Source organism: Balaenoptera acutorostrata, chromosome 5, assembly GCF_949987535.1.
Source record: "Balaenoptera acutorostrata chromosome 5, mBalAcu1.1, whole genome shotgun sequence".
Lineage (NCBI taxonomy): Eukaryota > Metazoa > Chordata > Mammalia > Artiodactyla > Balaenopteridae > Balaenoptera > Balaenoptera acutorostrata.
Genome location: NC_080068.1, coordinates 28833888 through 28861292, shown reverse-complemented (window position 1 = coordinate 28861292; position 27405 = coordinate 28833888). Strand labels below are relative to the sequence as shown.

Here is a 27405-nt window from a genome sequence, read left to right as displayed (position 1 = left end):
TAGTCCAGAGCCTGTGAATCTGTCTAGAACTTCTTAGGCATTCAGTCAATATTTGCCAAATAAATGAATTCTTTTTATTTCTCCAATAACGTAAGGTTGCGAGCCTCGACTTTGTCTATTTCCTTTGTTTGTTCATTTATTAACTCAACAAATATTTATTAAGTACTTACTATATTCCAGCCCTGTTCAAGGCCTTTGGAATATGCCAGTGAACAAAGAGACAAAGTTCCTGCTTCCTTGGAGCTTACTTTTTTTTTTTTTTTTCCTTTGAAATTCACGTTCATTTATCCATCCATTTATGTATGACTGTGTTGCGTCTTCATCCCTGTGCGAGGGCTTCCTCTAGCTGCGGCAAGTGGGGACCACTCCTCATCGCGGTGCGCGGGCCCCTCACCATCGCGGCCTCTCTTGTTGCGGAGCACAGGCTCCAGACGCGCAGGCTCAGCAATTGTGGCTCACGGGCCCAGTTGCTCCGTGGCACGTGGGATCCTCCCAGACCAGGGCTCGAACCCGTGTCCCCCGCACTGGCAGGCAGACCCTCAACCACTGCGCCACCAGGGAAGCCCGGAGCTTACTTTTTAGTCACTAAAATCTTAGGTTCTTTTTTTTTCCACCTAGTTTGACTAATTGCCATAAAAATAGTAACAAATGTAAACACTGTCCTGATTTCCTTCTGTAGTATTTTAAAACGTAGATATGCTACTTTGAGAATTAGAGAAATCAGAAAAAACCTTTACATTTCTTGTTTTGTAAATATTTAATTCTATACGTAAGTTGTCTCAGATGGCTGAAGAGGTAAAACAGACTTCTTATAAGCTAATGATAGATATGTCAGGTTAATAAAACCATTGTTCTTATATACAAGGTCATGATAAAGAAGTCAAAGAAGAATTAGTTTTGAGCCCATATTTTCTATTCCTTGGTATTATCGATAGATTTTAACACTTGAAAAATGGTTTTACCAAGCTTAAAATACTATATCCAATACATTTCCTTCTTAGAAAAAAAGAATGCTTGCAACTGCCTATGCACCAGCTCTTCTCAGGAACCAGATAACTTGATTTGTTTGTTTGTTTTTGAATCAATGCTAAGCCTGGGCAGAGACCTCAGACAACCCTGAGTTTCCTTTAAATAAAATGAGGAAATAATACCTGCTCTGTCTATGCCACTATGAGAAGTGAATGAATTCATGTGGTTTCCTTAACTGTAAACTACTGCATACAACTATACGTAAATATAATGTTTACTTGGTGCAATTTTAAGAATATAAAAATGGAGCCTCTTAACAACAGCTGATACGTATGTAAATAGTTTTAGAATGAGAAAAATTAAATTTAGTGATAATTTCCAAATATGCTCCACCTTCATGAAATAAATGCCAGACACTAAGAATAACCAATTTCAAGTTTACATTGGTCTTAGAGATGGTATAAGCATAAGAAAAACTTGAGAATTCACTTTGCTGCCAGACTGAATTTATAGTTCTTGTAGAAGGCCAGATGGCAAGGTCAAGCTGCTGGGAAATTGTAAATCCTTTGGTATTTCCCCTTGATAATTTAACTGGGCAGATTAATATAAATACAAAAAAATAAGGTGATATTCAGTGTGAATAAAGAGAAGATTCTGATAAAAAGCACAAGATTAAAACTGATTCTAGAGAATTCCCTTGCAGTCAGTGGTTAGTACTCTGTGCTTCCACTGCAAGGGACCTGGGTTCCATCCCTGGTCGGAGAACTAAGATCCTGAAAACACACAGTGCACAGTGCGGCCAAAATCAAAAGAGAAAGAAAGAAGCTGATTCTCAGCATTTATGGGATAATCCCCCACAGAGCAGGAATTCCCTGGTGGTCCAGTGGTTAGGGCTCTGAGCTTCAACTACAAGGACCACGGTTCGATCCCTGGTCAGGGAAATAAAATCCCACAAGCCACGCAGCGCAACCAAAAAAAAAAAAAAAAATCTCCACAGAGGATGGCTCAGGCAGGGAGGATGGGTCCCACAGCTGGGTTTTTTTTTCCTGTTTTGCTCTCCTCGAGTCCGCAGCTGCTTAGACACTGGTCCAGCACACCTGATTCCCCAAGAGCACAGTGACCTTTGATCCTCTCCATCTATTGTTGGCGAATTCTCCTTGGCTTCTTTGCACACAGTGTTCCCCGTATCAGAGGCTAGGTGTATGGGGGTTGGAGACACAATAGGAGGCAGACCTCACTTTCTGTCCCAGGGGCGTCAGCAGTACTTCATAGAGGAGAAGACACCTAAAGCGAGTCCTGAAGAGTGAGTAGAAATTGTGCAGAAGAGCAAAGCTACTGGGGGAAGAGAAGATGAACCACATCTATAAAAACAAGAAGAAATCCAGAATACAGAGTGTTGCTGAACCTAAGTTTGTGTGCCCAACACACATTGAGGTCAAACACACCGAAACGTCAGAGTTTGGAGCAGAGAAGGTTTATTGCAAGGACCATACAAGGAGAAGGGGTGGCTCATGCTCAAAAACCCCAAGGGGGTTTTGGGGAAGAGTTTTTATAGGCAAGATCTGGGGGAAGGGCTGGAGGGTGTGAGACTTTCCTCTGATTGGTTGGTAGTGAGGCAACAGGGTGGTGTTCCAGGAATCATCCTTCTGGTTTCCACCAGTCTGGGGTCCATGTGCCTGTGCTCAGCCTGAAGTTGCCATCCTCCACCTGGGTGGGGGCCTTAGTTCCTGTAGGAGAACTCAGAGACACATATCAGATTGTTATGTATATTCACTAAGGAGGAACCAGGACCCTGCCCCATCACTGCACCATTGTTTCTTGACTGCCTTTCCTTTGTTTCTGCATTCCCTCACTCCCCTAATTAGTAACTGTTTGAAGCTGCCCTTGGAACTCACAGAAAGTCTAGGAGGCTGAAAGCCTTTTTCCTCAAACAAGAAAAGAGGAACATGGAGTGGCTTTTGTACCCAAAAGGGCCCACAGGGTCTTGCTCAGTTTGTATTTCCAAAGCATTCTAGTTAGTCTTCATAGAAACATAAACCTCTTTCTTTTGTATTTTTATTTTATTAGTCCAGAAGGGTGTTATTAATTAATTATTTAATTAAATAACATAATTCAAATAACAAGTACAAAAGACAGGCTGGTTTGGGAACAAATACCATTGATTCTTTTTTTTTTTTTTTTTTATAGAGTTGGAGCTTTTCTTTTTTTTCTTTTTTTTTTTAATAGCTACTTTATTTATTTATTTATTTTTATTTTTTGGCTGTGTTGGGTCTTCGGTTCGTGCGAGGGCTTTCTCTGGTTACGGCAAGTGGGGGCCACTCTTCATCGTGGTGCGGGGACCGCTCTTCATCGCGGTGCGCGGGTCTTTCACTATCGCGGCCCCTCCCGTTGCGGGGCACAGGCTCCAGACGTGCAGGCTCAGTAGTTGTGGCTCACGGGCCCAGCTGCTCCGTGGCATGTGGGATCTTCCCAGACCAGGGCTCGAACCCGTGTCCCCTGCATTAGCAGGCAGATTCTCAACCACTGCGCCACCAGGGAAGCCCACCATTGATTCTTGGTAAGAGTATTTCTGCTATATTCTTGAGTAACTTCACATTAGCATATAAGGACAATCCCCAAGCAGCTCTTAACTGGAGTTTAAGAATTAGAAAGGTCTGGGGACTTCCCTGGTGGCAGAGTGGTTAAGAATCTGCCTGCCAATGCAGGGGACACAGGTTCAAGCCCTGGTCCGGGAAGATCCCACATGCCGCGGAACAACCAAGCCCATGCGCCACAACTACTAAGCCTGCACTCTAGAGCCTGTGAGCTACAACTACTGAGCCCGTGTGCCACAACTACTGAAGCCCATGCACCTAGAGCCCGTGCTCCACAACAAGAGGAGCCACCGCAATGAGAAGCCGTGCACTGCAATGAAGAGTAGCCCCTGCTCGCCACAACTAGAGAAAGCCCGTGAGCAGCAACGAAGACCCAATGCAGCCAAAAATAAATAATATAAATAAAAATAAATTTATATTAAAAAGAAAAGAATTAGAAAGGTCTGGGTTGAATCCAGACTCTGTAGTTTACTTTCACTAGCTGTGTGACCTTGAGTAAGTCATCTATTTTTTCTGAGCCGTGGTTTCTTGGCAGGTAGCATGGTAATTATAACTCTGAAAATTCAGTGCATAAATGAGCTCATCTAAAAGAGCTACTGGTACAATCTAGATACTCAATAAATACTCTTTTCCTTACTTCTCAGTAAAAGAAAGAGATAAATTTCTATTACCTTCACCTTTCCCAACTGTTTTTGTCAATACTCTGTACAGTTATCAAGACCTCTACTAAACAGTCAAATCAGACTCATTTAATCCTTGGAAATAAAAGGTTCTTAGGATATGTTTAATGGACTATCCTAATTACTTGGAAGTGATGCCGAATAAAAATGTTGGTCTCTGATCTAGAGACAGGTGAGTATTTCAAATAACAGGACCAACATTTTAAGACAGGAAGGGGGCAGGGCACAACCTTTAAAAGAATGACACAGCTGTTGAGGACACAATATAAACTGTTTAGAACCAACTAGGTCCAAGATGGTGGATGAGTCGACTTCCACTAGACCTTGAGCCTGCTTATGTGCTCGTTGTAATACATTAGCATCTAAATGACACACCCACCAGTGCCATGACAGTTCCAAGGCCCACCATAAAAGGCCAAAAAGAGGGCGGTGGCCCAATTCCTGGAAATCTCCGCCGCTTCCCCCAAATTGTTGGAAAAATCATCCCACTCATTAGCCTATGAAATTACCCACCACTATAAAAACTGACAATCCTGTATCCTGGGGCCTCTCGCCTTCTGAGATGGCCCACACTCTGTCTATGGAGTGTGTATTTCCCTGAATAAACCTTCTTTCACTTTACTATGGCTCACTCTTGAATTCTTTCCTGCACAAAGCCAAGAACCCACACTTGGCACCCATCCAGGGACTTGCCTGAGACCTGGGATGTGGTCATCCTCTTGCACCCCACTTTCTTTCCTGCAACAGTTTCACAGGCTCACAGTCCAGTTGGCTCCATGCCTCCCTGCCACTCTTTTTCTATAGTGATAATGATAACTGGTAACTGGAGAACCAGAGAAACAAGAAATCAAAAAGAAAGTGTCTTCAACACACGGGCACATTTTGTAGTGAGACCCCTTTCTTCTGCCCTTAAGAACACTTAAGAAAGTGTTATTTTCTTGGGTTGATAGAATTATGCCCCAAGCCTTTTGTCGGAGGCTGAATATTCATATACAACCCTAACAGGCCTACTCTTGGGTCCACTGTGAGCTCTGTGCTGCTCTCCAGAAAGCCTTTGTGTGCTTTCATTTGAACACTAAACCTGGTGATGATGGGAAGGATGATATGGGCTGCTTTCCCTCACAGAGGTGTCATAAAGATAAATGAAATGATATTCATACAGCACTTTAGGATGTTCTTATAAAATGCACCTTTGTAAATATGACGTATTCTAAAAGACCAGTGACTGCAACTTCTATTTAAAATAAAAATTGCTGACAATTTCAGCCCTGGAAAGTAAACCCATCAGCTTGAAATTGAAGTGCACTTTGCCAAGTAGCAGCAGGCTGATGGCCTATCTGGGTCCTTACTGCAAATAAGGCTAAATGTTCACGTGGATCATTGTGTACAGTTCATCCTGCTCTGCTATTTGGAAGCATCGAAAGGCAGTGGCCTGGTCCAGTGTTCTTTGTGATCCATGAACATCTGGAAGCATGGCTTGGTCTTAGAACCTCCAAGGATGTCTATCTCAAGAAAACTAGGATTAGAGACATCTTGAGGATACTGAACTGCAGCAGGATCCAAGCTACAGGGGTACATTAAAGCTATCCCATCGGGGACCCTCTGAAACTAGATCAAAGTGACTCTCTGGAAAACCTTCAACCTGGAGACAGGAGCAAAATTCTCATCCCTCAGGTGGCCATGGTCTGAGAATGAGGCCACGTCCTGGAACATATTTAGAGATCTTTGCATGCAAACACTGTATGTCACCCACTTATAGCATTCTGGGGGATGTTCTAACACTGTCACAGGGCATTGATGTGTTTTATACTCTATCAAGCAAAGGGTGTCCTAGGACTAGCAGAGATCACACGGCTAGCATCCTGGGTGCAGAGGGCAATAACCTGGCAGCAGTGAAGCACGTGTAAGTTGACAGAGGGCCAAGTCAGCAAATGCAATAAGAAGAACTAGGAAGAGAACCAGTCTTGAAGAGTGCAGTCTTGGGAGAGACACCAGGCAACTATGCAAGTGGGACCTGGCTCTAAAGTAGCAGAGAATAAAGTTTCACAGACTCAGCTATAGAAACACAGGAAGTTCAGTAAGAGGCAGAGGAGAATGATATCAACTATTGAAACAAAACAGCTTCTCCACCATGACAGCCATGGCAGTTGCACCTGTACTTGCTTGCTTATAGCCTCATTCTTTCTCTCCACTGTGGGTCTCTTTAGGCCCTGTTGCCTTCCTGATCTAAACCTGTAATGAGATATCCATTTTAAAATGCACAGAAGAGGGAATTCCCTGGTTGTCCAGTGTTTAGGACTCAGCGATTTCACTTCTGGGGACTGGGTTCGATCCCTGGTTGGAGAATTAGGATCTCAAAGGCCGCGTGACATGGCAAAAAAAAAAAAAAGAAAAGAAAAGAAACAAAAAAGCACAGAAGAAAATCACAACCTAAAATTAACTAGTGATTTCACTACTGGTTGCTGACACACATACAGTACACCAAATAATATCTTAAAAATAATGTACTTGGTTTTAGAATTTTGAATTTCAATTTGGAGATTTTGACATTCTTTTGTATCTGATCTTAGATAACTTCAGGGAAGGTATTAACATTTTGATGCTTCTTTGTCTGTGTTTTCAAAATGAGGGAAATCGTATGATATTTTCCCTGTGCAAAAGGCATTAGAGGGGCTTCTCTTGTGGCGCAGTGGTTGAGAATCTGCCTGCCAATGCAGGGGACACGGGTTCGAGCCCTGGTCTGGGAAGATCCCACATGCCGCGGAGCAACTAGGCCCGTGAGCCACAATTACTGAGCCTGCGCGTCTGGAGCCTGTGCTCCGCAACAGGAGAGGCCGCGATAGTGAGAGGCCCGCGCACCGCGATGAAGAGTGGCTCCCACTCGCCGTAACTGGAGAGGGTCCTCGCGCAGAAACGAGGACCCAACACAGCCAAAAATAAAAATAATAAATAAATAATAAATTAAAAATTTGAAAAAAAAAGGCATTAGAAAGGCATTATATGTCTTGCTATCACTTTATGTTTATCATTAAAAAGTCTGAGACTTTCCTCTTATGCTGTTTTTAAGTCCATTCCACAAATATTCATGTCTAGGATCACTGCTGACTTTTCTCCTTTTTAAGAACGGGAAGAAAGAGGGACTTCCCTGGTGGTCCAGTGGGTAGGACTCCGTGTTCCCAATGCAGGGGGCCTGGGTTCGATCCCTGGTTGGGGAACTAGATCCTGCATGCATGCTGCAACTAAAGATCTTGCACACTGAAACTAAGACCAGGTGCAGCCAAAATAAATAAATAAATAATAAAATAAATAAATAAATATTAAAACAAAATAGAATGGGAAGAAAGACAAAACACAAGGGGATAAGAAAGAACATTTATTGACCATTAACTCTACTGCTAGGTAATTTATCTATATCTAACTGTCATGACAACCTTGTGAAGTAAGTATTATTAATCATAACAAGTTTCACTGGGGAATAAGAGGGTCACGTGCCTCTCAATTGAGACAGCATGAGATTTTTATACAATTTTTAAAAGTAACAACAAAATCATGTCTTCCCTATGATTTTTGAGAACTCACATATGCCAGATAGCAACCTTGCTCCTTGACGACTCTGTTCTTCCAATGAAGAAACAGACCTATAACTGTGGTCAGGTAATTTAAGCAAATGGTGGATGTGGAGTTTGAAGGCTCCAGGTTTTCACTCTCTCGCATTCTTGTGTTTTACAGTAAGGCATTTCAAATGGGTGATTCATCTGTGTAATCACCACTTAGCCTTCAAAATAAATCTTCAGGTAGATGACTAAAATGATCATGAGAAAGTCATAAAGCATGAAAATGGAATCATTTAGAACATGTTTACTCTTTCCTTCTTTATTGCTTTTAGAGTGTTTGGTTTTAGGACATTCAACAAGTGGGAATAATACCATGAGAAGTGATAGACTCCAGCTGTTTGCAACGTGGTACCAAGTGAGGAGGCATATGATTTCAAGGAAAAGGGGGTGCGGAGAAGCAGACTATTTACAAAGTACTTTTTTATTGCTTTTCCCCATGTTCTTCTAGAAAGCAATACAAAAAAAGATTTACAATATCTTGCTTGTGGTTAGTTATTTCTTAAAGCCCCAAGGTTTATACTTTGCTTTCTTGGGCTAGGTAGTCAGTGGGGTTAGGCATGCTTCCTATAACATATATCTCAAGTATAGGGACCCAAAATATTTGTCAGATATTCCCAGCTCTTCATGAAGTCAACCCAATAAAGACATGACACATAACCAGAGGAAATGAAGATCTTATTCTTTGAGAAAATCCCAGTCTTCTTACAAGTCAATCAGAGCAGAGAGCCAGAAAGAGCTTTTTAAGAAGATATTTCAGTTTAAAACACAGCAGATGACAAATTCAGTCCTAGAGCCCTCGGGGGATTTGACTGCCACACACTGATATATCACAGAAACATTTATTTTGTAAGTAATGTTAATGATATTCTCAGAGCTCTGTGTTTACTGTTTAACACTGCTATTATTTATTGATGACTAATGGCCAATAAACAGAGCCTCTTGCCTTACTCTGGCTTCCAGTCAGTATTTATGGAGTAGGTCCGTCAGTCTCCTTTGGAAAGCCACTGAGACAATGCAGCTCGCACCCAGCTGAAGAGGAGACACAAAAAATATTACCTGCCACTCAAGGTAAGACAAAGAAGAGAGCTTGTAAGGAAGACGTGCTCTTGCCACCACAAAGAAGCATTTAAGTATTATTACGACCTAATTAATATTCCTATATATCTAGTAGCATGGTTTACCTTTTTATTCTCATTTCTATCTCTAAAACACTCCATACTCTCTAACACTGTTCCATAAAGGACTATGGGAATACAGTGACTGAGATCACTTTAAGAAAAATAAATGCTCAGGCATTTAAGAATGTGGAAATACGTACTTGCCTGGTGGTCCAGTGGGCAAGACTCCGAGCTCTCAATGCAGCGGCCCTGGTTCAATCCCTCGTTGGGGAACTAGATCCTGCATGCATGCCGCGACGAAGATCCTGCGTGTTGCAACTAAGACCCGGCACAGACTAAATAAATAATAAATAATTTTTTTTTAAAAAAAGAATGTGGAAATAAAGAAATGATAAGAAATTTTAATTACTGGAAGTAGATGGTAAAAGGAAGATGGTACACAGTTCAGGGAAATACATCAAAAAGTTACAGTAATTAAAATACTCAAAATTGTTTTATTAATTTGTTTACCACATGAGGAAAGAGGAAAAATATTAGTGGAGTTTTCCCCTTCTCTGTTCTTAATCTGAAGATATATTGGGGTTATCAAAGTCCTGTTACATGTCATTCATTTTGCAGCTAGCACAGGTACATTAGGAATTGACTTTATCTTTCAAAGGAACTTCTAAAGGCTTATCTTCCAATTGTTTAAGACAACTCTAAATCTCCAAAGGTTTTGTACTTTCTTTCCCCAAACTGAATTCTGTGTCTAATAATTTTCACCATTAAAATAGCTTTCTGGGAGGGTATATGTCCTACTGTAGTGTATATGGGAGAAAGCACAGAGTGACTGAGGGCTCCGATTGCTTGTCCCAGCTCTGTCACCATGCCGTGATTTTCAGCAGGTGTACAATTGGTTCTTGTTGGTATAATCAGCATGTTGGACTAGAATTATTTTTACTTTTAAAATTTAGTTTTAGGGCTTCCCTGGTGGCGCAGTGGTTCAGAATCTGCCTGCCAATGCAGGGGACACGGGTTCGAGCCCTGGTCTGGGAAGATCCCACATGCCGCGGAGCAACTAGGCCCGTGAGCCACAACTACTGAGCCTGCGCGTCTGGAGCCTGTGCTCCGCAACAAGAGAGGCCGCGACAGTGAGAGGCCCGCGCACCGCGATGAAGAGAGGCCCCCGCTCGCCGCAACTAGAGAAAGCCCTCGCACAGCAACGAAAACCCAACGCAGCCAAAAATTAAAAAAAAAAAAAAAAATTGTTTTAGTTTTGAAGCCGAATCTGGCTTCTGTACCCCGATACCAAATTAAATCTCAGAGACAGAGTTTTGGGTGAAGCAGAAAAGAATAGATTTGTTGCTTTGCCATGGGGGCCACAGCGGGCTAATGCCCTTAAAACTGTGTCCCAACCTGGAGGGGGTAGTGAGGAGTTTTATAGTAATGGTTCAAAGAGGGCATGAACAGCTCGTGGACAATTTCTGATTGGTTGGTGGTAAGTGGGAGTCAGTTATCATCAACCTTCTGGATCCAACTGGTCTGGGGTCTGTGTGCTTCTGGACAGTATACCTTCATTAACCGTTAACCACTCCCACCTGGTGGGTGTTTCAGCATCTGCAAAACAGCTCAAAGATAGTGTTATGTGTATCCTTGAGGGGGAACCAGGACCCTGCCCCAAGGCTGCACTATTGTTTCTTTGAACTGTTCCTCCCTTGTCTCCCGCATCTCCTCCCTTCCCTGATTAGTAACTGTTTGAACCTGCTCATTGGAATTCAGGGAAGGTCACGGAGGCTGAATGAAGCCTATCGCCTATAATCAAGAAATGGGGGACACAGAAAGGCTTTTGTGCCCAGGAGCCCCACAGGGTCCTGCTTGGTATCAGTTTTACCTTCAGTTTTAAATTTCTAAAATCCCAGGAAAATGGTGACACATCCAAACAGGGCTGATCTTTTTTGGGTAAGCACTCCTGTGTTAGGGGAACCACTGACCGAAACCACCCAGCCTGGCCAGGCTGATAGTAACCACTTGCATGTGATATCTTACAACAGGAGCTCCTGGTAAGGAACGCGGAACTAACAAGCTACCACCAACCAGAAGAATTCGGGAAAGGTCAAAATGAGAGAGGACATGCCAGTCCATATCTCCTACCAACCTCCCAGAATCCTTCTTGCTGGAATCCACCTTGGCTAAGAGATGTGCGTGCCACTGGGAAGGACCCTGAGTCAGAGTGATTGGCCAGAAACAACCTGGAAACTAACCTCATTACCATTAATGAGACCGAAAACCACGTGGCAGAGCAGTTCTCCTGGGTTCCCTTACTCTGCTGCTCTCCACCCAGGCACCCCGTCCCAACAAAGTCTCTTGCTTTGTCAGCACATGTGTCTCCTCGGACAATTCATTTCCAAGTGTTAGACAAGAGCTCATTCTCGGGCCCTGGAAGGGGTCCCCTTCCTGCAACACATGGAAGAAACATGTGAATAACTTTCAACCAGAAATGAATGACTTGACCAGGAAAGTCTATTTGCCTTATCGGAATTCTTTCTGTCTACCTTAATATACCTCCTTGCACTGCTTTTCTTCTATGCTATTTTCAATGGTCCTATCTTTAACTTTACTTCTTTCCTTCAGCCATATATTGTCAGCTGAATCCTTTTTCTGTTTCTTTCCTTGATCATTTGTTGGTTTCATTTCCTCTGCATTTTTTTCTACATTCCAGAAAGGAACAAAAATTATGTCATGACATCGTCTGGCTACCCAAGGACATAACTTTCTAGATGCAAGTACTAAGTTGTATAGATACCATCTTTGGCTTCAGGTCTTTATATTGTCGGGAAGTGTTGCAGGCAAATTTGACAGTGAGACTTGACAACAAATTTCTACTCATGCCCTAGCAAAGCATGTCAGCTTCACCCAGAAGTAGACAGAGGTGGGGAGTTATCTTAGCATAGGAGGGACTTAAAAGTCAAAGAGGAATCTTAAGAACCTTAAGTTTTTCTTATCTAAGGCAGTGCTGTCTGGGGAGGGAGAGGGCAGCAAATATTTTTTACAGAGACAAATGTCTGGAACAGGCCAGATAATAAATATTTTTGGCTTTGCTGGGTAAGGAGATCATTGTGCAACTACTCAACTCTACTTTGCAGGAAAAACGGCCATAGATAATACCAAACAAACAGGCAGAGCTGTGGCCATGTTTCAATAAACTTTATTTATAGCCTCAGGATTTGTTTTATTTACAAAAAACAAACAAACAAAACAAAACACAAGGGGTGGGCTTTAGTTTGCTCACTGCTGGTATAAGAGAAATACTAGGCTAGTAATTTGGAGATGTGAATTTAAGAGCTCCACTTTGATCAACTGAACGAATTAGGACATGCCATTGGTCCAGTTATTCAATCTTTTGTTTCTAGGGAAACACAATTGCCACAGCCCTTCCAGTCGAACAATAAAGTGACACTTTCCTCGGAGAATGGTGGTGGCACCTGTTTTCCTCCTCACTGTTCAAGAGTTTCAATACCAGTACGCAGGCCACTTAAGAGATCATGAGTCAGCCTCAAAAATGATGCTAGGAGATGCAGTGTATTCAAAAATAATATTTATAGATGCCTGGCCAGTGTGGCTTTAAAGTGTCTTCAGATACAGCTTCTGGCCCCTAGGTCAAACTTTTTCTTCCTCCAAATAGTATGCAGAAATTGGATCCACCAAGACAGGTAGGCCAATCACAACAGCAAACTCCAGTCTTAATTTCCTACTTAATAATCTATTGCTTTTCTGCAAAGCTGCCAAGGAAGGAAGGTGTATGAGGCACCATCAGTCACATCAGCCAGGCAGCAGGAGAGCCTTCAAGGTGCAACAAAGCCTGAGTTTTGAAGATGCGTGAAGGTCATTGGGATAAATGTTTTCCAAGGACTTGTCATAGAGGAGAGCTGTGAAAAAAGCACTAGGACCACAGCTGCATGTAAGGAGTATATAGGTAGCTACAGATGAATGTCCAGGTTCTTAGCTGTGGTGTTCAGAAATTCTTCATTATCTCAAGTGTGGCACGCAATGTTTTAGAAGGAAAAATGAGGAACTGGATCAGAACAGATGAACAGAAGTAAGTGATGAAAATCAATATTTTATCTGATATTGATAACCTCATAATAAATTATGTAGAAAAATAAAACCAAAACAAACCAAAAAAATTAATTTATCACTGATGATTCAGTTTCTACTATGTGTAAATTCAAAAGATTGTATGAGTTGAAAGCAAGCAATTAGGCATTAGGGTTAGCAATTCACTTTTTTGATCACTCATTAGGTCAAGAGATCACTGCTTACTTTTCAAGTTTTCAAAAATGTATGGCATATTAATTAAAATTAGGCTTGGCTATAAGCAACAGAAAACTCACAATAATAGTAATGACCACAATAGAAGTTTGTTTCTTACTTACACACATACAGTCTGGAAGTAGGTGATCTAGAGCTACTATGGTAGCTCCAGGATGCACCCGCTGTCTTGCTGCTCTGCCAGTCTTGGTGGAAGCTGGCTGCTGGGATTTTAGCCTTTACATCTGCATCATAGCCAGCAAGAAGAAGGGTATAAAGTGAACATTGCCTTCCTATAAGAATCATCCTAGAAATCAGGTACTTCCAATCACATTCTATTCCTGGAATTTAGTCTCATGCCCATTTTTTTTTTTTTTTTAAATTATGGTGATGTTAAGTTGTATGGCTAGTAACTTATTTCTTTTTTTTTAAATTTTTATTTATTTATTTATTATTTATGGCTGTGTTGGGTCTTCGTTTCTGTGCGAGGGCTTTCTCTAGTTGTGGCAAGTGGGGGTCACTCTTCATCGCGGTGCGCGGGCCTTTCATTATCGCGGCCTCTCCTGTTGTGGAGCACAGGCTCCAGACGCGCAGGCCCAGTAATTGTGGCTCACGGGCCCAGCTGCTCCGCGGCATGTGGGATCTTCCCAGACCAGGGCTCGAACCCGTGTCCCCTGCATTGGCAGGAAGATTCTCAACCACTGCGCCACCAGGGAAGCCCTCATGCCCATTTACTAGCTGCAAAGGAAGTTGTAATCTTTATTTGGTGGCCATGTACCCGGCTAGAATCAGGAGTTTTGCCACTAAGAATGGGTCCTAGCACCCATTCTAATTACGTACACAGCCTTTATATTAATTAATCAAGTCTATGAAGCGTGCAGCTTTGGGGAGCTCCATGAAACTAGTGTAATACACACAGGTCTCCACATCACAGAGACTTAAGGCTCTCTGAATTTCTTTTAGAACTTTGCTCTTTCTTTTTTTTAAAATAAATTATTTATTTATTTCTTGGCTGTGTTGGGTCTTCATCGCTACGTGCGGGCTTTCTCTAGTTGAGGCCAGCGGGGGCTATTCTTCGATGCAGTGCACGGGCTTCTCATTGCGGTGGCTTCTCTTTGTTGCAGAGCATGGGCTCGAGGCACGTGGGTTCAGTAGTTGTGGCACATGAGCTCAGTAGTTGTGGCTCATGGGCCCTAGAGCGTAGGCTCAATAGTTGTGGCACATAGGCTTAGTTGCTCCGCGGCATGTGGGATCTTCCCAGACCAGGGCTCAAACCCATGTCCCCTGCATTGGCAGGCGGATTCTTAACCACTGCGCCACCAGGGAAGTCTCAGCTTTATTTCTTTTACTCTTTCTATCCTTCATCATTTATTAATGACCCAGATTGTGTGATGAAGAGTTGTCAACATTATCATTTTTCTATATTTACAGGTATAATAACTGCATTGAAGTGGATTTGTCATCTAATAGCCTTAAATGATCCCTCTCTTTTGCGCTGCATTTCCCTCCATTATTTACTGGGCCTCCCCATAGGTTATCATCCATGGCTGTTGACTCTCCTCTCTGTCCTTAATTTCCTGAGACAGATTTCCACTTAAGAGACTGAGAAACTATTAGAGAGTTTCCACAAACCACAGGAGCAGAAGGTCTTCTGCAGAGAGACACTTCACCCACTATGGGTTAAAGAAAGTAGCATTACATCTCCACCTGACAAACCCAGTCCCTATCAATGTGAAGAGGTCAGAAACACATTTAAATTGAGGGAATCTACACGCATAACTCTCATTAACACAAGTACAATAGGAGCTAAGTGCCTAAATTCCTGTGCAGGAAAAACCGAAGTGGTTATACTTCTAGTCTAATGTAAAGCATGGCCTCCTATATTTGAGTTGGTTTTCATAACTGTTTAATATTAGTCTGTGAATTGTTCCAGGGAGAGCCAATAGCAAAGAAGAAAATAATACTCTACCTCCATAAAGCATTTTAGCAATGCTCAGAGAAGCGGACTACCAGATATTTATTTTGGAAATTAGCTAGCTAGCTACGATATATTTTCAAATTATGCATGTATTGGTAGTTTTCTGCTGTAATTGGTGAGGCCACTATTTATCTCTATCTTTGCTATATTTAGAATACTGTACAGGAAAATAAGTCAGCATTTCCTTTCATGGTAACATTTTGGAGCCAACAATATTCACTAGTGTAAAAGTATTCTCTGATCAAAACAGTTGCATTTGTTATATACATTTGTGGGAAGATTACGTGACATGTTGAAGATTATGTTCTTATGGATTTTTCATTTAATTTGTAATTACTTCCAATCATTAAAAAGAATACAAATGACTTAACTTCTCAAAAGAAAAATATAAAATATCACCACACCCTATATAATTTTCACAAATTATTCATCAGTGATAAATTACATGGGTTGATTATTGAACCGGACACTACCATCTAAATTGTTTCTGTGCATTGCCAGGTGCCTTTTTATTAAACTTTTATTCTGTGGGATATATGAAGCCATTGAAGATCTTTGAGTCGAGTGGGGCCATATTTCTGGAAAGAGGGTGAGATTTCTAGTTGGTGGTAGTTGACTTATAGTCCTTTATTTAAACTTTTTTCTGTTTGGGTAATCTTATCCAATTGCATGGCTTTAAAGACCACTCACACCTATGACTCCTACATTTTTCTCTCTAGCTTTGATCTCCCTCTGTGAACTGTTTGGTCAACTGCCTGATCTCCCTCCACCTGAATTTCTTTCCTTTTCTTTTCTTTTTTTTCTGGCCGTGCCACGTGGCTTATAGAATTTTAGTTCCCGACCAGGGATCAAACCCAGGGCCCCAGCAGTGAGAGGGCTGAGTCCTAACTACTGGACTGCCAGGGAATTCCCTCCACCTGAAATTCTAACAGGCCCCTCAAAGCTATCTCAAAATAAATCTTGATTTTCCTCACTAACTCTGCTCTGCCCTATCTCTTTCATCTTTGTAAATGGATACCAATGTTCACCCAAATAAATAGTGGATTTAGCTAAACCTTAGGTTTAGCTAAATAAATAATAAATCCCTGATTCCTTTCCCTAACTCATCTACATCCAGTCCAACAGCAAATGCTGTCTCTGCCTCTGTGACATAACTGGAAATGATTGTCTTTTCTCCTCCCCATTACCACTGCCCCTCCAGCACAGGCCAGCAGGATCTCTTCTTTTAACTACTCCAAAAGCCTCCTATCTCCTTTTCCATCTTCTTTAAAATTCCTCCTCCACACAACAGCCAGAGTGACCTAAGAATGATTTTTCCTTGCTTAAAAATTTCCTATAGCTTCCCACCACACTTAAATAAAATCTAAATTTTATTACCTGGTCTACAAATACCTACATGATCCGAAGGCTCTGGCCCTGCTTCCTCTGGCTCCCCAGCACACTGTATCCCAGTCCTTTGGCCTTCCTTCCTTTAACATGCGGTAGTCGGTAGAATAATGGCCCCTAAAGATGACCACATGCTAATCCTCAGAACCTGTGACTATGTTACTGCGATTAAATTAAGGATTAAACTAAATAGGAACACCACCTTGGATTATCTGGGTATGCACATTGGAATCAGAAGGGTCTCTGTAAGTGAAGGAGGGAGGCGGTGCCAGAATGATTCTTCATGAGAAAGACTGGATGGGCCGTTGTCGACTTTGAAGATGAAGGGAGCCCCCAGAAGCAGGAAGAGGAAAGATTCTCCTCTAGAAACCCAGAAAGGAATGCATACTTGTGGACACATTGATTTTTAGCCCAGTGAGAGCCATTTTGAACTTCTGAGCCCCTGAACTGTAAGACAATAAATTTATGTTGTTTTAAGCCACTGAGTTAATTTGTTACAGCAGCAATAGGAAACTTAATACACATGTCAAGATCATTTCCACCTTAGGGCATTTACAAAGGTTGTTCACCAGTTCTCCCTCTGCCTGAGGTGCTTATCTCTCAGATATCAGCATCATGAATGTTCCCCCATCATTTGGGTCTCTGCTTAAATTGCATCCTTCAGAAAGGCCTTCCCTGACCACTCAAAGTAGCCTCCTTGTTACTTTCTCAAGCGACCTGTTTTATTTTCATTGTGGCAGTTATCACTACTTGTTAATTTTCTCTTTTATGTCATTATTGGAACACACAAGGAAAGCTGAAACCTTGTCTCTCACTTTTCCTTGTAACCCCAGTATTTACGGAATAACGCCTAGCACAAAGTAGGAGCTCAATAAGTATTTGTGGAATAAATGAATAACTGAGCATTTTTTCCATGAAAAGCAACGTACACACAACATACGTCCCACTGAATCTTTTCAATAGCCTGATGGGATACGTTCAATCACAAGGTGTACTCCTATTCTTGGCACATAGTAAGCATTCATAATTATAAGTAAGTGCACTATATTCAGAGATTGAGTAACCAATGTGACAAAGTATAAAAGTAAATATATGCTACATTAATGCCTATGATTTCCATAATCTATTGTTGAAGAATCCCAGAGCTACAGCAACTCTGTACTCATGAACTCAAACATCCATTCTACCCCCTCTGGACATCTCTATTTGTATGCTCCAATGGCCTTGAACACAAGATATAAACTGAATTTATAATCTTCTCCCCAAATCTACTATATAAAGTTTCCCTGGCTGAGTGACTGGCACGAGCATCTGTCTGACAGACATACTCTGGGAGTCATTTTAGACTGTTTCGCCACTCCCCTATAGGCAACTGGTCATTTATTTTTGATTCTTCCTGCTTAACAGTTCTTATACTAATTACGTTTTCCGGCTCCACTGACTTAGTCACTTCTTTCTGAACTATTTGTTCAGAGACTGCCTCTAAAGTAATCTCTCCAGCAAAACTGGACAGGACTTCACTAGCTAGTTTTAATTCCTTTAGTGGCTTCCTACAGTGTTTAATAAAATCTAAATCCTTTACCACAGCTTCCCGTTGCCCCACTTCTGCAACTTTCCAGCTTCTGGTGGTTGGTTGCAAAGTGGAACCCTTGGCATTCCTTGGCTTGTAGACACATCACTCCAATCTCTGCTTCCATCCTCACATGATCTCTTCTTCATGTCTCTTTTGTGTGGCTTCACGTGACCTTCTTATAAGAACATGAGTCATTGGACTTAACACAGTATGAGCTCATCTTAACCAATTACACGGGCAAGACTCCATTTCCAAATAAGGTCAGGTTCTGGATTGACACGAACATTTGGGGGACACCATTCAACAAAGTACAGTTACCTAATTTGGTAAAAGGATATTTGCAGATATAGTTAAGGATCTTAAAATGAGATCATTCTGGATTATCGGGTTGGGTCCTAAATCTGATGACAAATGTTTTTATAGGAGACACACAGAAGAGCAGGGGGCAATGTGAAGACAGATGCGAAGTCTGGAGTGACGTGGCCATAAGCCAAGGAAGCCAAGTTATGCCAGCAACCACCGGAAGCTGTAAGAGACAAGGAAGGATTCTCTCCTTAGAGCCTCCAGGGTTAGTGTGGCCTTGCCAACACCTTGATTTTGGACTTCTAGCTTCCAGAACTATGAGAGTACAGTATCCGCAGGAAACTAATACAGAATTCACAGTGCACTGTATTCTTTCCTTTTAAGTAACCACCAAAACAAAAATCATTTCCATGAGTTTGATTCTGCTCTAAATAGATCTGAATTCTTAGTAAACTGTAACACAGCATTTGCCTGATTTATTTGGGTGCATAATGGAAAGAGTTGATGTTCCTGCAGGGTCTGTGGGTAGGAAGTCCATTCATGAAACTACCAATGTCACTGGTTGGCAGAGAACACTTCAAGGGAGAAATGGGGACGGATAGGTTCTAGCACGTGGGGCATGGAAGGCAGGAGCCCTGCCTCTACCTGGTCCCGCACCACTTTTGCCTTGGGTATCCTGACCTCCTTCCCACAGTTGCCCTGCTGCTTGGGTGGGTCAAGTTCTGGGGGTCAAGAGAAAGCGTGCACGCTTCAGACTCGCCAGCTCAGACTCCTACCTCGCACCCCCGCCCCCCCCCCCCCCCCCCCCGTCAGCTTCGCTGGGAGGTAGGGAGGGAGCTCAAGCACTCACCCACCATCCCCAAAGGAAGATGTGGTCCCCGCTTCCCGGTAGCGGGATGAACCTCTGCAGTCGCCACTCCGGGGCTGGTGATGGCGAAGGGGGTCGGCGCCCGGCGCCCACCCGCGGATGACCGACCTGGGGGTACCGCCCACCCTCCCGGGCTGCAACGCTGCTACGTATGTGGGCGTCGGCTCGGTGTCTAATTCTCAACCCATTTCCGGGGCTAAAGCTACCCGCACTGGGGTGCCGCTTTCCCGCGCCGGGGTATGAGCATGGCTAACTCCAGAGGCTCGGGCCGGGACTAGGAGACCGAGAGCGTCCTCCCCTTCCCCCCCCCCCCCCCCGCGTACACGTCAACGCCGGCGTCGAGGAAGCGTCGTAATGCCTCGAAGAAGCTCGCCACCAAAAAAAACCTGAACCCCGCCGCCGCAGCTGCCGACCGAGAAATCACTGCCCCAAGGGCACGCTAGCCCTTACCGCAGGCTCAAGGCGAAGTCAAAAAGAGTCTCTCCATGGATGTATTCCAGGGGCGCGGGGGGCTGTGTCTAAAGGTTTGTTGGAGCCGGACCCTTGATAAAGCTGGGAGGCTGTGGCGCCTCACGCCACTCCCCGCCCCTGTCATTCCTAAGGTTCCACAGGTCTTGACGGTGGCGAGTCTGTCAGTCCTACTCGGCGGCCAGCTTCCCTTCCTCAATCGCTTGCGCCGGCCGGCCTGGCCCAAACGTCCGCTTCAGAGAGTTGGGAGGCGCAGCCGGAGCCGCGGCGGCTTGTGCGCGTCTATTAGTAGGCGCACGGTAGTGATGGCGGCGCTCAGTGAGACTTTCCTGTCACTGGATACTACTACTCCCAGCCCTCCTCAAAGCTGCCGGAGCAACACCCCGGTCTTTAATTTACGAGTAGCAATTTGACTTGCTCTGCTGCATGTCAGGTGGGACCGTGGAAAGTGTGGAGACGCCCCGGAGATTAAGCAATAGCAGCTTAAAAAGAAAAAAAGCCAAACAAATAAACAAAACCCACCCGCCCTAACAAACATGAGGCTACTGGAGAGAATGAGGAAAGAATGGTTCATGATTGGAATAGTATTGGCGATCGCCGGAGCAAAGCTGGAGCCGTCCATAGGGGTGAATGGGGGTAAGTGCTGCACCTCTGCATGCTCCACCGCGATTCCCACTTCAGAACTAATTTGCGAGTCTTGGGAAGGAGGGGAGACCGGAATCGGGGAGTGTCTTCCTCTCTTAGGGGCACTGACCAGTCCAAGGTGTCTTTTGGCCCTCTTGCTGATTTTTTTAATTTGCCAGCCCCAGAGAGGATTTATAATTAGGAATGGGGCAAGGGAATTTGAACGCAGGTTGCCTTTTCCGCGAACAATCAATGAGTATCCTTAGTGTCAAGGAGTGAGGTTACCGAGAATGAAACTTATTTGCCTTCAAAGTAGCATCCTATCCCAAGGGACGGTAGGTTGCCAGGAGTTCCTTATCTATCTTGGAGTGGACACCATTACCTTGTCTGTTTCCGACACTCCCCTCCCCCATGTTAAAAAAAAAAAAAAAGGAGTGGAGGAAGAAAAAAGGACACCCATGCCTCTTCCAACTCAGATTTGTTGGCCCACATGTTGGAGGGTGATGATTTGCTGCAGTTGCTGCCGTTCCACAAACTCTCAAACCGACTGACACGTTGCACTCAACTGCTTCCGTGTGCTGCCGGGACTCAATTGCTACCTTTAGCAGTCTCACAGATCCAGGCTGTGTTAGACCATGTGTAGTGTGTATTTTGGCAAGGAAATGTAGGCGGGCTAAAAATCACACCCAGATCTCTGAATTGTGGGATCCTTGTCATGTGTGGATGGGCACTGGTGGAAACGACTGGAAATATCGTTAGCCTTTCATGCCCCCCGACCCCCTCCTCCCACCCTTAGACAATCATGTCCCATAAACATTAATTGAATTTCTTCAGTTCATTGTCTGTTTGACTTTGTTTAGCAGTTTTCACGCTTATTGACAGGTTTTACACATGCAAGGACAGATAAGAACCGAAGTGAGCACACACAGTCTTTATGCTAGGAAGCTGTCAGGAGGATATTTGAAGTTATTTGAACCTTTTTGTTCAAACATGATGGAAGTGAATGAAATGATCTCTCAGGAGAAGAGTGGTTCCTTCTACCCTCTACCCTCAAATACCTCCATTTAGAGGTAGCTTCAGAGAACATTTAAAAGGAATTTTTTGGACAAAGGTAGTGGGGATTCAAACTTTTTGGTTTATTTTATGTTCTTTTCTTCTATGTTCAACTTAGTACAAAATGTGGAGGGTGGGTAACTGTGAGAGTAAAGCTGTTTGGGGTTACCCCGCTGAAGATACCAGTTTCTCATTTGACATAGTTTCTCTGTGAGCTTTGGGGAAACTTGTGAAGGTTGGTATTTAGGTTCTGTCCAATGAGTTCCCCTGTCCCTGCAGCTAGCCAGGTAGTAAGAATGTTAGAGAGCATCTTTGTGGTGATCTGGAATGTATATTTCACTAGCTTCACTTGCAGACTTTATAGCTTCTAGGGTTAGATCTCTGATTCGCTCAGTGTTAAGGTGAAATTACAGGTGATGTGTGATCTTTAAGTTGAGATCTGCAGAGACTAGGTTTGGTAAAATTCCTTTTCTCTTATATTCCTAGGCTGCTCAGTGGGAAGGAGAGCTGTCGATTGCTGAATCATTTCCCTAGGGCTTCCCCACAGTGGCGCGTGTGAGATGGATTCTGTAATCTTATTTGTTCCCTCAGACTCTGCTTCTTGAAGTTTTGGGAATTATTGTATCTTAGAAATATTGTTTCTCATTTTCACTAGTCCTTATGCCATTGATCTAGGAGAGTTCATTTGTTTAATTATAAAAGAGGAGACTTAAGAGCTGAGGGAACTTTATTTTAAGCTAACATGCATCTTTTACAGCTGAAGATACTGAGACCTCAGGTCACGTGACTCACCCTAGGTCAGGTTAGCTAGCTTAGGGAAGAGGAAGGACTGGGGACCAGGATTCCCCTTTATTTAATATCAGTTGCAACATCCATCCAAATATTCTTGGCAAAAATCACTAAAAATGAATAACCGTTATAAAGAAAGGCTCTCTGTAATAAAGACGGTTTCCATGCCCTGATTTTTAGGCCAAAAGAAGCTGAGCAGAATCAGGTAATATTAGACAACCGTGTATTCATGTGATTTTTTGAGATCTGTCCAAGTGTAAAAGTTACTGTTTCTAAAAACAAAAGTTAAACAAACAATTGTTTGGGATTTCATATATAAGCTGTCAGGCTAAGTTCTTCGTACTTCAGTTGACCTTCCCACCTGTAAAACTTCTTCAATAAAAACAAACTTCCTAATAGTACCAAATAACACTTTGACCCCATCAGTTAAAACAACAAAAATCTAGGAACAAGGAGAGTAATGGTGGCTGAAAGTGGTCTGTCCTCTTCTGCTCTACAGAATGATCTAAAGCACCTCTTTTTGCTTGTCACTTTTAGTCAGAAGTTCCATTTTTGAGTCTGTACACTAGAATGCGTGTGCATTTTTAATGTGCTCACACTGACTGAACAATTTTCAGTCGAACAGTTTTCTAGACATTCTTTTCTCTTCAGTAGAAAGTTTTGATTGTTTTCAACTTAAGATGCTCACTTCACCTTTACCTGGATCGATACCTTAATGACTCTATTTTGAAGTGTAAGACTTCTACACTTAAAGGATCACACCTTTGCTCTGCCCTCCCTTTAAAAACAACCTTTATAGCCAGTGGGTGAGTTATGTATGGCAGGAAATTTATAAAGGTAGGAACCCTGAAGTGAGAGAGGTTGAATGACTTTCCATATGGGAAAAAGTGTAACAGGTACTAGCATGGAAAATTTAATTTTTAGTTCCCTGTTCTTTTTACTCAGTTACATTTCATTTTAAAATATATAGGAGGTTGAAAGTAAAGAGCCACAGGAGATGTAAATTGTAGATCCTGAGGTGTAGATACTCTGTTTCATTTCCACCCAGGGGAGCCCTGAGCTATGCACATCTTAGAGTTTACCAGAGTTCAACACTGTGCCATTCATTCTCCAAGAGAAAGGCTTACTTCTTTGGAAGTACAGATTAAGCGTCTCATTTCTACCTGCATCTTAACTAAAATTTTTGCCATTAATAAGACATCAATCCTAAAAAGGAAATTGCTTCATTTTTGCATTAAGAAAACATAACCAGAAACATGCTACTGTATAAACTTAAGAATATTAGCATGAATACCTTAGATTAGGTTTAGGAATGATATTTACTAGATGATAAGTAGATTTGATGAAACAGTAATAGTTCCTTGCATTCCTAAACATTCCAGATCATCTTCTTTCCCCACACTCCACTCCCACATTAAAAAGCATGGGTTTGGGCTTCCCTGGTGGCGCAGTGGTTGAGAATCTGCCTGCTAATGCAGGGGACACGGGTTCGAGCCCTGGTCTGGGAAGATCCCACATGCCACGGAGCAGCTGGGCCCGTGAGCCACAATTGCTGAGCCTGCGCGTCTGGAGCCTGTGCCCCGCGACGGGAGGGGCCGCGATAGAGAAAGGCCCGCGCACCGCGATGAAGGGCGGTCCCCGCACCGCGATGAAGAGTGGCCCCCGCTTGCCGCAACTGGAGACAGCCCTCGCACGAACCCAAGACCCAACACAGCCAAAAGTAGATAAATAAATAAATAAATAAATAAGAAAATCCTTTTAAAAAAAAAAAAAAAGCATGGGTTTGAAGTCCCAAAATTGCTTCATTTTTTACGGCCAATTTTTCTTTTGATGTTGCTACTCCATTCCATTTTCACTGATAAACATTTTTTTTTTTTTTTGCTTTGGTTTAAGGAAGAGTTAAAACTTATATTTCCACTTTGCACTTTGTAGCCTTCTCAAGATCTGAATCTGGTTATTTTCATGACTTGGAGGATATAATCATTACCTTGGAGAGGGGCCACATACCATTTCATAGCGTAGTTTCAACGCTCGCCTCTGTGCAAATATTTACCAGCTTTTTATTTCAGCCCTGCCTGCTTCTAGTTCTGCATTCATTCACACCGTGGGCAATCCATTAGCAGCTGTCTCAAAGGGGCCTTAGGTTTCCCCAGATCAGAATTAATTCCTCCTTCCCTTTTAAAAAAGGTACATTGTAGGTAGCCCTGGAAGAGCCTCACCAGGTCCTTTCATGGATTAGTTACCTGGATGTGCATCTAATACAAAAAAACAATATAAAAATAAACAGTATACCCTGTCTCTAGGATTTAAAACATTCAAAGTAAGGAATCATTCCACTGAATTATGCCAGTTACTTAATAGCTACCATGTGTATTTATATATATATGTGCATGGAGTGTAGGAAGAGTTACCTTAAAAAATCCAGCTGTTGGCTAGCTAAGGTAGATGCTTTAGCTGCCCCAAAGAAACATGTGGTCTAAGTCAATGCCATGTGCTTGCTGTGGAGCTGCATCTTTGGACACATCGCCTAGCTCTTGCTTGCAAATATACTGCTAACTATAACCCATCCTATAGAGGAAATCTGGGGTACCACTGTGGATGGAAGCACAGTTGACAAAAATGGGTCTCACAAAACGCAAGGGGTTGGAGGAAAAGAAAAAGGATATGAGTTTGAAAAAAAACCAAACAGGATATTAAAAATTCCTGGAAGGCATTTACTTCCAAAACAAGCCAGATTCCTTGACTTTCAAATCTGCTCCTGAATCGCCTTCCTCAGCTTTTGAGGAAATATTATTTTGAAGTGTGAGCAGCTGAGACAGATTCACTCACAAGGATGGGGGGAAAAATGTACTTCTTTTTAAGTTTTTGAACCACTTTCACTGCCCTGAAGTGTAATGCCTCTTTCCCTGCCTTCTCCCTTTTGCTGCCTTTTCTCAGATCACAGCAAAATGATTTGAGTAAATGCCAGGTATCTAAAAGAATGTATTGTAGTGTGTTTTTTTTTCCAGCTTTATTGAGATATAATTAACATATAACATTGAATAAGTTTAAGGTGTACAATGTGATGATTTTAAATATGCAAAATGATTACCACAATCAAGTTAGTTAACACATCCTTCACCTCACATAATTATCTTTTTTTTTTAACATCTTTATTGGAGTATAATTGCTTTACAATGGTGTGTTAGTTTCTGCTTTATAACAAAGTGAATCAGTTATACATATACATATGTTCCCATATCTCTTCCCTCGTGTCTCCCTCCCATCCTCCCTATCCCACCCCTCTAGGTGGTCACAAAGCACCGAGCTGATCTCCCTGTGCTATGCGGCTGCTTCCCGCTAGCTATCTATTTTACATTTGGTAGTGTATATATGTCCATGCCACTCTCTCACTTTGTCACAGCTTACCCTTCCCCCTCCCCATATCCTCAAGTCCATTCTCTAGTAGGTCTGTGTCTTTATTCCCGTCTTACCCCTAGGTTCTTCATGAACTTTTTTTTTTTTTCTTAGATTCCATATATATGTGTTAGCATACGGTATTTGTTTTTCTCTTTCTGACTTACTTCACTCTGTATGACAGACTCTAGGTCCATCCACCTCACTACAAATAACTCAATTTCATTTCTTTTTATGGCTGAGTAATATTCCATTGTATATATGTGCCACATCTTCTTTATCCATTCATCTGTTTATGGACACTTAGGTATTGCAGTGTTTGAGGAGCTCTTTGTTTCTTTTATTCACTGATGTGCTACAGATGCCTAAAATGTAGCATTGTGGTTGCTCAGTGAATATTTGTTGACTGACTGAGTGGTGATTTTTCCCCAGCTTGGTCTTATTTGCTGAGCAGTATCTATTGGAACGGTGGAGGGTTACAGGCAATGGAGGAACCATGATGTGGTCCTGTTGTTTGGCTTGAGGGAATGTGTTCATTTCCTAGCGCTGCCACAATAAATTACCACAAACTGGGTGGCTTCAAACAACAGAAATTTTTTTTCCCAGATATTACTCTGGTGGCTAGAATTCAGAAATCAAAATGCCGGCAGAGCCGACATTTACTATGGCAGATAAAATTAGAGGACCTAATATGGAAAAATGTGGCCTATTTGCTCTCCCGTGTGAGAGCAGCATTTATTTTCATTTTTCTGCTCTGAGGATACTGTGCTGCACTGGACAACCATGGTCTTCGCCTTCTGGAAAATCCTCTCTGGAGTTAGGCTGCATCACAGCAAACACTTAACTCTGTCAGGACATTAGTATGTTAGCGGCGACACCGAGATTTAAAGTACCATTTATTCTCCTCCAATGGATTCTCCTTTCATATCAAGTTATCTACAGGAAATGCCTATCTAACAGTGACTCATTTCTCTCTCTTTAGGACCACTGATGCCAGAAATAACTGTCTCCTACATTGCTGTCGCAACAATATTCTTTAACAGTGGATTATCATTAAATACGGAGGTACTGTCAACTATGGGGCACATGAAAAGCAGGGAGAAAAATTTAATTCGTGCTTACTCTTTTGAAATTTCAGATTCCTTTTGTAAAGCCGTGTGTAGGTACAGTCTGAAGATTCACTATCACAGAAGAGAACTTGGACTGCAGCAAAGGACTTGCGTTTTGTACCTATATATTATAGATACTGCATAGCTGGGCAGCATGGAGAATAAGGGTGTGTTTATAGTGGTTATGTTTTCAGTACAACAACTGAACTGAAACATCTACTTCAGGTCTTCCTCAGATTGTGGTGGTCACTATAGTGGCACTGAGGCACACTGGAGTTACTGATGTTTAGTTAGGTTTCCATAACTTGTGGATCATCTTTTGCTTCCAGGACTTATGCTGCTCAAGTGATGCTTGTTATGTTATAATTTTTAACTAATTTTTTTTAAAGTATATTCTTTGCTGGTATATCTGTTACATATTAATAAATGTTTTAAGATAAATGCTGGAATTTTTCATACTAAGCCACAATCTATTATGAAGACACACAGGTAATGTTATTTACTGATCTAGGTGTCACTAAATATGGGATTCTTATAGAATTAAACAAATCCAGGCATTTTTACATCCAAGAGAGGAATGAGTAGAATTTATGATT

General features: G+C 42.4%; 1 protein-coding gene and 1 long non-coding RNA gene across 5 annotated transcripts in view; one reads left to right on the top strand and one right to left on the bottom strand.

Annotated features, from left to right (window-relative positions):
- Nucleotides 1-2433: 2433 nt before the first annotated feature.
- LOC114238747 (uncharacterized) lies at nucleotides 2434-19683 on the bottom strand. 2 transcript variants are annotated; one of them, XR_009008400.1, is made up of 4 exons: nucleotides 19353-19683; nucleotides 9176-9310; nucleotides 8806-8886; nucleotides 2434-2707 (listed from the first exon to the last, which is right to left on the bottom strand). It is a non-coding gene; the product is annotated as an uncharacterized LOC114238747 (long non-coding RNA). The 2 variants fall into 2 exon arrangements; XR_009008399.1 differs by lacking the exon at nucleotides 2434-2707 and adding an exon at nucleotides 3875-5066 and having other exon boundaries at nucleotides 19353-19681.
- Nucleotides 19684-20158: 475 nt separating this feature from the next.
- Nucleotides 20159-27405, top strand: part of SLC10A7 (solute carrier family 10 member 7) — a 264253-nt gene continuing 257006 nt past the window's right edge. For all 3 annotated transcript variants that reach the window (XR_009008398.1, XM_007189382.2, XM_007189381.2), the window contains exons 1-2: nucleotides 20159-20474; nucleotides 26683-26765. Coding sequence is in view for 2 of the 3 variants with exons in the window: in XM_007189382.2 (XP_007189444.2) it covers nucleotides 20375-20474; nucleotides 26683-26765 (183 nt within the window). In the remaining variant the exon portion in view is untranslated. The remainder of the gene's footprint in view (nucleotides 20475-26682; nucleotides 26766-27405) is intronic.